Here is a 10591-nt window from a genome sequence, read left to right as displayed (position 1 = left end):
AACTCACAAGCAACCAAGCATTAACAAAAAGCAAGTGAAAACTTGGAAGAACGGGTTGGACTTTTCCCAGCGCTCGGTGTCACTCGAGGGTTGTGAGCAGCACGCCGTATCCTTGCGGAACCCTGAGAAGACTCCGGGGAGAGACAGGAGAGACTTCAGATCTATAAGGTACGCTCAGGTCTTTTGTTGCAGAATGAAAACAGGTGTAGGATAATTAAGCTACTCGTGTGAGAAGCGAAAATCGTCTTTATTGGTTCCAAAACGTCAGTTGGTAAGAGTTCTTTAATTTGGTTTTGATCCTAAAAGCACGTCCCAGACCGCCTGATTTTTGCATACAACGAATGGTGTGAGTTGTAGAGTCCTGTGCACGGGATATTTAAGAGGTGCAATAAGTCGTTTGTTTATTGAACTGGACTGTATAAAACTTTGTTTTCATTTTTGAGTTTAGAGATTTCTAGATATACCAGAAATCTGTTTATAATAGTCAATCTGTTGAGTATAGGGAAGCACTGGGGCTTTCTTCTGGAGGAGCTGCAGGAGATGAAGAGGGAGTGAGGGTTGGCATCGAGATGCCGCGAGAGCTGATCTCGTATAGCTTTTTGGTGAGCGCGCTAGTCAGGAGAGAGTGAAGTGATTTTTCTGCTGTTGAAGGATGCGGAGCTAAAGGTTTTATGTTTGAATGACAAGACTCTTCCGGCCGGCACAATGGTTTTGACTGCGTTGACCCAGTTTAGCTGCAAGGTAAAACAGCATATTGCTCTTATCTACGCGTTCTGTCTTCATGTAATCTGGGCTATTCGAATAGTAATTCCCACAGACATGGCTTTATAGCCGTCACACATCATAAGACCGTTGAATTGACTATGCTGTAATTACTCATTTTCAAGAAATAGGGGGCTAGCCTCGTCCGGAAATGCACAATTTAAATATATCACTGTGTTGGGGCATGAGCTACATAGCCCACAGACTGATTTGCTGTTCCCGAGAGACAAGATAGAAAAAGAAAAGGAGAGCCGCACTCTAGGAGCTCAGATGCAATAATTGAATAACCTAATAACGTTTCGACAGACAAGCTGTCTTCATCAGGGTATAATGAGAAACAAGCTTCCTTGGTTACACCGCAGTTGTCTTGTTCTCCCGCTGGTTGTTTACAAGATCCCCCTGTCTGTCTCAGTGTCTGTCCGTCTAGTTAACGTTCCTTTTCATCTCCTCTTCATTGGTGTTTCCCACCGATATCTCATTCGCTCGGTCCTGGAAACGTGATTAATTTGATGGGGCCTTACACTAGCGATAAATCACACCACCCCACATCCATCCATCAGTGCACGCATCCATGTAATGCGCGCGCGCACACACACACACACACAAACGCAGTCGCTTATCACCCACAGCAAGCGAAATACAATATTGTTAGTAATATAAACAAGCCAGGGATTATTTATTTGATATGCCTATAAATCTGGAAGCCAGGCCCTCTAATTGCCTATCAAGTCATCGCCCCTTCAGACACTTGATGATGCTTATGGCTTGTAGGGTACTGTGCTATCATCGTCAGACCGCCTATCAGCACTTGTCAGGACTGTAACATGTCAATGTAATCATATTGCTGTTCATAATACTGAATTAGATGGGCTGCTTCAAGCTTTCTGTCTTTGTAACGTTGTGTGCCGTGCATGGCTGTCAGTGTCACCCCAGTAATAGTCTACACAGACCTGTCGTTGCTGTAGGCTACACGACAAGACCCACCTGTTTGCCCATTATAACTATATCACAATGCAGCTGGCCTTGACATAATTATGTTGATTTCCTCTTAAGTATTTCAGTGAGCATGGAAGACAGGAGTCGCACCGCCATGGTCTAGCTCTTGTTTCCACGACAACGACAGAGAGCGAGGCACTTTGATGCACAGCGAGAATACACTAATATCTCCGCCTAAATGGCGAAAAAAAGCATACATGAAATATAAAAGATATAGCCTAGAGCAAATAAAAAATGTATGCACAGATGACGGATGTCCGCGAGCCTCTAATTTCCTGGTGATCCGCTCTCTCTCGATACGCGTGGCAGCAGAGAAACTGTTGCACAATCTGACGACGTAAACCATTCAATTTGCAAAGACAATCGACAAAAATCATAGGCTAGGCCTATAAGATTACAACTCTCCAAATCATACCCCCCCCGCCAACCGTTCGTAATTTGTTTTCTCTAGGTTGCATAGGCTTTTGAATCTGTTTTTATTTTATTTTGTCCTAGCTATATATATATATATATATATTTTTTTTTACAGATTGGTCTTCATTGCACTGCTCTGTGGACCAGGGATTTAAGCCTTTATAGAATCCTCGAGATTGCTATGAGACATGATCGCATAGGGATGCGGTTTTGACTTTGACTGATTGATTCATCTGTTGTTTTATGTCTTATATAATCAGGCTACATTAGGGCCTACATGTTGTTTGTGTTGTGGGGAGACTACTGTGATTTTCTTTTTTTTAAAGGTCATAACCTGATCCATTTGTCAATCCAAATGCAAGTGAAAATCCTTGTTTACTTGGCAGGTATTAGACATGTAAATATTGGCATTTAGATCGACCGTGGTGCCGGTTGGTAGGCTATTTGTGTTTATTGGTTTGCTAATTCTCACCAACAAGACCTCAGCATCAAGTCATTCCGTCGTCATAGAAACAGGAAGTGAGGTGTGTGGGTCTCTCTGTGTGATCCATGGGGGTAACAGAGGGCGCAGTGCATGGCTCGTCTACCCCACATCAATCTGTGTGTGTGAGGGTAGGAAATCAACACACATCAAAAGGGAGCCAGCGGCCACCGGCTCAAATGACAAACCAACGCCTTCCAAGCCCCTTCCATGAATCTAATTTACAAAACAGCGCGTGCATCCATAACCCCTCTGAACAATACATTAATTAGCGAGCGAGCGATGGATTCCAAGATACAAAACACCCAGAGGCATTTGATCTCAATACATCCAATTAAATGGCAGATATTGAATCCTCCTGGCGCGAGCAACTTCAGCTCGTGAGTGATGAGGTCAGTTATACTGGCCTCAATAGCAGAGATGGGTGCCGGCGACTAATCGAGCAAAGAGTTGTTATTTTCACCTGCTGTAACTAAACACGGTTTTCTTGAGAGGAGAGCAAAAGAGAACTTACGTTTTGACAATATAGACCCACTCTGATTACCAGGAGAGACATGTTTTTGTAATATACTACTAAATGGCACTTGCATAGCTGATTATCTAGTCACATTGCACTCAGCTCCACAAGCTATCAATTGAAAACAGCGATCACACAGTGCACTGCAGAGTAGAAGCTGTCCACGTGCTGAAACACCTGTAGGGCATTTCCGTGCTTCTGCTTTGCAACCTTGGTCCCTCCTTCAGAGATAAGTTTGACAAATAGAATGAACTACAATATTTATCGTTTTTGTATTGGAACAACTGATGGAAACTATTACCTAAGAGGGACCACCACTGTGCAAAGTAATGACGCAAGCGTTTATGAACAACACAATCTCACACTCAATTCGTGCAAATATGTACAAAAAGTATTTAATCAGATTTCTTGCATGTTTTGTGTGAATAGACACATTTTTGTGCGACCTCATTCATAGGAAAATACATTTTTTGTGGAGCCTACATTACACATTTTCTTTCATAATGCATTTTATACAAGGCTATGTCAAATTTGATGAGGGTTGGAGAAATTGGAGAAAAAAAACGATTTTTTGTATTTTTTTTGTGTGGTATCGATTAAGTTATTTGATTGGGGAATGGGGATACATTTTTATGATGGGGAATTAGAATACACACACACAAATCAAATCAAATCAAATTGATTTATATAGCCCTTCGTACATCAGCTGATATCTCAAAGTGCTGTACAGAAACCCAGCCTAAAACCCCAAACAGCAAGCAATGCAGGTGTAGAAGCACGGTGGCTAGGAAAAACTCTCTAGAAAGGCCAAAACCTAGGAAGAAACCTAGAGAGGAACCAGGCTATGTGAGGTGGCCAGTCCTCTTCTGGCTGTGCCGGGTGGAGATTATAACAGAACATGGCCAAGATGCTCTCTCTCTCTCTCACTCTCTCTCTCTCTCTCACTCTCTCACTCTCTCACTCTCTCACTCTCTCACTCTCACACACACACACACACACACACACACACACACACACACACACACACACACACACACACACACACACACACACACACACACACACACACACACTTTGTTTGTACTCATGTTATAGCCAACTTTTGACTTTTGTATGAATTACTTTTAATAAAATATTTTTTTCTAGTTGTCATGAATTTAGAATCTTTAACTGGTTAAATGTTTGTAGTTTGCATGTTTCAGTAATGATTAACATGGTTAAATAGTTGTAAATCTCTGCTTGATTCAGCTTTTGGTATATTTGGTATTGTTATACATATTCTGTATTTCCACTGAAAAAAGCAATAATTAATCAACACACTACTGTAAATAAATGGACACTACCTGTTATAAAATGGAAATTGCTATCCGTAAATTAATGGTGAGAAATACTCAGTCTAAAGCCATTAGACTATGGGTTTCACAGCCCTATAATAATGATGCAAGTTATATCACTTTAATAGGGTTTATTTACAACCTATGGGGTATAACATGTTGGGCAAAGTGGTATAGGAGAGTCTGACATATAACCCCTAACTTGAGTTCAGTGATCGCCAATGAGAATCCAGAAGGGCCTAGCTTCGTCCTTCATGACTGGGAAAGGCCTGTATTCTAGGCCGTAGAAAATCCCACATCCATCTCATTAGATCAGAACAGGATGGAGCAACAGTGATTGATATTACTGGTTTGCATCCTACAAAAAAGGATAGTTGTGTTTGCTGCACAACACACTTACATTATTTGTCTACCTATATGATGTGGATCATTGTCAGGTTATTTGACATATAAGCTTCAGTAACAAAAGAACCCCATGGTTGTAATAAGACTTTAAACAGGTAGTTTGTAAATGCGTATAATGTATTTGTTTTGGCTCCACACTGGTAAGTTAACCTATGTAAATTAGACAGTCACAGGGGATTTTCTTCTGAATAACTGGTCAGGGCATAGCACTTTCCATTCAGCTTCAGGCAACTTGGATGTAAGGCTTGATCACACCTGTAGTGACTACTTCTATCTGTCATGCCCATTGTTGCTTATCCATGGTTGCTTATCCATTGTTCACTAGATATATCTATGTAATTAAACCCAACACAGTGTTAAAAAACAGAGCGCTTTCCACTACTAGATCACATAACTAGACGTGAGCTGGATGTGATCCCAACACTGCCACCAGTGTAGCGGAAGAAAGTGAAAGCTGCAACAGGGACTCTAACCAGGGCTCATACGTGGCAAAGTGAGCTCTCACGGCCGTTGACATGAAAGCCCAGTAGGCCTCTGGGCAGAGGCAGTAGTCCTACAATGCTGGCATATGCTTTGTTTCAATTTCCTCAGTATATAACATGATTGACACAACCGTAATAATCATCATGAAACTGCCTTGGAAGTGCAATAAGTGTAAGCCAACATAATTCATTATTTTACATTAACCTGTTTAACAGCATTGATATCGATTAATTGATCATAATCCAGGCCTGTTGTAGGTTCAAATACCATGCAGTTGCACCAGGGGAATTTAAACCAAACAGATTTTTTCCGCAGGTCTTCTGTTTCCCCATATTTATTATTAATACATTTTCCATCATGAAAATGTATCACTATTCCCAAATCAAATACCTTCATCGATACCACAAAAAAAAAAATGATTTTTTTGGTCCAATCTGGTAACCCTCATAAAATCCGACATAGCATCAGTAACCCAAAGTATTAAGCGGGAACAGGCAAAGAAAACAACATTGGCATTAATACAAGTAAGGCTACTAAGTATTTTGGTGTATTTTGACAACCTGGGTTGATTAACAATATTGGGCAGTTAACACGTTTGTTTTTTATATAACTAAATGTGAGACACAAAAAAAGGCAGTGTAGAACACCATTGCCCAAAATGCATTGCTCCAATAACTTTAAAAAGATTGTTCCCAAAGTTTGCCCTCCCAAAAATGTTTTTTTTCCCCTATGAATGAAGTCGCACAAGAAATGTGTGTATTTTCACACGAATTAAGCCACACAAAAACGCACAAAATCTGCTGAAATAGTTTTTGTACATATTTGCATGAATGAGTGTGAGATTGTGTACTATGAAACAACAAGGCCAATTCGGTCTATTTCTCTGGGGTGTTGTTCAATTAGGTTTTGTTCAGTGCCAATTCCAGCCTGAGGAAGGTGGCTGAAGGGATGGTGCCATATGAGCTCGCTAGAGCACGACGTGCCCATAGTCTTTTTCCCTTTGTGCCTATTGGTTAGTGCCTTGGCACTCATAATGGAGGGCGGTTGAAGTGCATGCAGCCAGGTGGAAAACAAAATGTGTATTTTCATAAAGAGATGGCATATTATATTCTCTGCTTTATTTGATTAGCAGGGATGATAACTGGCCCCCTCTACTCTGTCGTTCTTATAGCTTTAGTCTGTGTTGAAAAAAATACAAACGACATAAGAGCATGGCGTGGCACGACGAGAGCCCCCCTCGGATAGCCCCCCTCGGATAGCCCCCTGTGGTATCTCAATTCAAGGGCACCCTGTTTGCGTTACTATTCTAAATAGGTACTAACTGGGGTTAATAATCGGCCTTATCTAAGGGACACTACATTGAAATACCACGTATGGCCCGCTGAGCATTCTAAACACTCCCTCTGGGTTAGCCCCTGCAGTGGCTCCTGAGTCCCTCTCGAGGCATGCTTGGCAAGTTGATTTGCAGTTCACCTATACGTTCTCTCCCTTTGACAGTGACAGTGGCAGTCGACGGTCCTACGTTGCGCGTGGACTGGAGCGAAGCAAACTGGCGCTCTTCGGAAACACCCGGATCTGCTTGGCTCACAGACTCATTCTCCACGCGCCCCTAGGTACACTAGACCACTGCGAGGTGCTGATTGTCACAGATAGTGACGTGACACCTCCGAGTCCCCTGGACCTGTCGCCCAGCTACAGCTATCATACACTGTGCATTCAAGCGCAACCCTCTGTCACAGGAGATGTTTTCACTGGAGGAATGCTTATTGATTAGGCCTATACTGTTTACTCAATAACGCGCTACATGAGGCGGAACATCATTGTTCATCGCTGTTATACTGGGTTCGTTTACATCAGGGGCGCAACTTTCACTAGAGATGGGGACATGTCCCCCACATTCTGAAATTGCATTTCTGTCCCCACCAGTTTTATCATTGGAATGTGATTCAAAACGAGGCAACGGTGTGCTTTAGGATCACGTGGATGCCTCCGAGCGGTCTGGTAGGCTGGTTGGAGTGTTTATCTGACTGGATAATTAAAAAAATAAATAATAATAATTAGGTCCCCCCCCACTTCTAAAACCAAAGTTGCGACCCTGGTTTACATCATATTCCATCAGCCTAAAGCAGCAGTTCTGAACGGAACATTTGTGTCACCAATATGTTTTTATGTTTTAACCGCAGTAGCCTATCTGGAATATGTCTATTACATAAACCCCCGTGTTACTCGTTTATGTGTAGTTTATATTCTGTCTAATGCAATGGGATCGCCCATAATAGACCGCAGGGGAACCCAGATAATCAAAACGGACAGTAGCCTAGCTCTGAATTGAATTCTCTTCGAAGTCAATAGAAATTCGTGATGTGAAGCAAAACATTATTTTCTCAGCCTTTTTTGGTTTAATAATTACCTAATTAACTAAGCCGTCCAAGTCGTGAACGAGTGATTCCGCTTTGGGTCCTCCATTTTGGTTTTCAGTAAATGTTCACCAGTTAGTTTTCTAATTATTATATGAAGTAATTCAAAGTAATTAGCAATTAATTTCTAATGCAGCTTTCAACTGGGAATCTCAATGGCACTGAGTGTAATGCCTTTTTTCCTTGGCCTAAATGCAATTAAACAGATCTACTTAGGAGAGTTGGACGATAGGGTCGGCAGCGGTTCGGCCGCCAATGCTGCAGTCTCAAATTACTGTGTAGGCTTCAGCACTTCTGACTGACTGGCTTTGTACAAATGGATGGTTGGCCGCAGTGCCACGTTGACATTGGGTTGGTTTGATTGAGCATGAGCTGGTGCTGCCCCCCATCCATTTGTTCTTTTCGGAGTAGCTCTCTGTAACGATTTATTTGTATTTATTAAGGATCCCCATTAGCAGCTACTGTTCCTGGGGGTCCAGCAACATTAAGGCAATTATATACAATTTAAAATATTATCACAATACTTTTAACAGCACCTTACGTGTGTTCCCTCAGGCCACTACTCTACTATCACATATCTACAATATAAAATCCATTTATGAATATTATATTATTTATTGACCGCCACGATTGATTAGGCAATACCTAAACAATTATAGGTATAGGCCTATCTAGAGGTGGAAACAATTACGCAATGAACCTGCTCACAGATTCTATATGCCTATCTCATTTAGTCCATGCTATCTCTCTCTATTGACAGTCTTATGCAGGCGATAGAGAAGTAAATAGAATTTAGCAGGTTGCTGGAATAATTCACTCAAAGCTAATGATGAATCCGTCTCATCTCATTGTATCGATCAGCGCGCACCATCTGGATGTCGCAATGAGCCAGCGCGTGGCTGCAGTAACGAGGAGATTATTAGCACCGCCAAAATATTCCTCTCTCTCCTCTCTTCTCTCTACACCGCTCTATTGAATATCTCGGCGATGGAATAGAACGGTCAGGGCCATTATGATTGTTTGCCGCTTGGTGACCCTACAGGCACTGTCGCAGAGCCGTGCCAGCGTGCCCATTGCCATACAGAAGCTCCGCTGGTGCACGCGTGCCGGCTCGTCCTCTCTCCACGTTCAACAAGCAATATAGATGTCGAATCTGTTTGTAGACAGTGTCGCCTCTGAAACCTATAGAACGCATTTGAGGCGTTAGTCTTCCAGAGGAACATATGAATGTATAGCTAAATTGAAACTAGGAGTAAAAACCATCCGTGGCCATCCGTGTGCATGTGACGTCATCTATGAATCACAGATCCACGTTTCCTGCGAGAAATTGCTCCTTGGTGATCGGTTCCTATAGCAATGCTCCTTTAGTGGAAAGTTCAGCAACCGTTTTGGAAGTACACAGGCATAGGGTCGCGAGGAGGCGAGCTCAGCACATACACGCAGTACACACACACAGCGTAGTATGTTAGAGAAGAGGGACTCGATTTGCATCCTATTTCTATGGAAAAGCTGCTCATCTGTGAGAAAACAAGGGGCGTTGTCACGGATGAAGGAACACTGTTATTATTAGACTACATGTCACTGATGCCAATAGCTTTGTAGCTATGGAAGCCTATTCTTGCGTGTATGTGTGCATGTAGCCAGTGTGCGCGCGTACGTTTGTTTTTGTGATATCAGCGTATTCAGTTCAAAGGAACTGTACTAAAGCTGTCAAGTGTTAAAGCCTGTAGTAGGGCATTGCTGTGTCTCCCTGTCGCTATATGCACGTCATTCTGGCACCTGTTTGGCAACCCATTGGGCCATCCTAGTTTATTTTGGCAGATTGAACTTGAATATAATATTTTCTCAATTTAATTGTTCGTAAAATAAGGGCAGTAGTTGTAAATAAATTCCAGTTCGACAGCGAGATCTCGTATGAAACCCTTGGCATTGCGTCTGTGTAACAAGTATAACTTTAGACCGTCCCCTCGCCGGGCGCGAACCAGGGACCCTCTGCACACATCAACAGTCACCCTCAAAGCATCGTTACCCATCGCTCCACAAAAGCCGTGGCCCTTGCAGAGCAAGAGGAACCACTACTTCAAGGTCTCAGAGCAAGTGACTTCACCGATTGAAACGCTATTTAGCGCGCACCACCGCTAACTAGCTAGCCGTTTCACACCCGTTACATCTGCAGTTTTGGAGAAGATCGGGAGTTCAATACACCGAGCAGATACGCGGAATGCCAATTACTCAATTAATATATAGCCTACTGCCGGTGCTGCTGATGTTTTCGTTTAATTTTCTGAGTTGAGAATGCTTCATAGTCCTGTCGTCACTATAGAGAGTTTATGGTAAAGGAATAGTTGAACAGAAACGACAGTGGATGTCACAAGTGAGTCTCGGATTTTAAACTGAGTAATGGCAACCTCGGCACCTTGCTTTCTGTTCACTAGACTGTGCCAGATTAGCCCATGGCTTGTCAGTAAAACACCGGGCATGTCCTCGTTATTTTACAAAATGGATATGTGTGTGTTTCCGTGCATGTGAAACACAAGAGTGCCATGATCTTCACCCGCCTGTGTGGGGATGAATGCCGGGGATGCCTTAGCCATTCCGAGCTCTCAGCTCGCGTTCAGTAGGGGAGAGTGGGTGAAGAGGTAGGAGGGGTGACGGTAGTGTAAAGTGTAGTGGCGCCTGGGGTCATGTGAAACTCGAAGGCATGACATATCTCCCAGATTTTCTTCAGTGATGCGGGAGCTTGGGTCTCTCTGCGGCGCTAGAGGATTTTCACGTCTCTCAG

The 10591-nt window shown here is 42.8% G+C and overlaps 1 protein-coding gene across 1 annotated transcript in view; it reads left to right on the top strand.

Moving 5' to 3' along the window:
- Window positions 1-586: 586 nt before the first annotated feature.
- Window positions 587-10591, top strand: part of zgc:165508 (uncharacterized protein LOC100101652 homolog) — a 20543-nt gene continuing 10538 nt past the window's right edge. The window contains exon 1 of the mRNA XM_042296323.1: window positions 587-741. Coding sequence (XP_042152257.1) covers window positions 706-741 — 36 coding nt within the window. The 5' untranslated portion in view covers window positions 587-705. The remainder of the gene's footprint in view (window positions 742-10591) is intronic.

This window comes from Oncorhynchus tshawytscha, linkage group LG13 (assembly GCF_018296145.1).
Source record: "Oncorhynchus tshawytscha isolate Ot180627B linkage group LG13, Otsh_v2.0, whole genome shotgun sequence".
NCBI classification, from domain to species: domain Eukaryota; kingdom Metazoa; phylum Chordata; class Actinopteri; order Salmoniformes; family Salmonidae; genus Oncorhynchus; species Oncorhynchus tshawytscha.
Note: the sequence above shows the minus strand (reverse complement) of the source record. Positions and strands in the feature narration are given on the sequence as shown.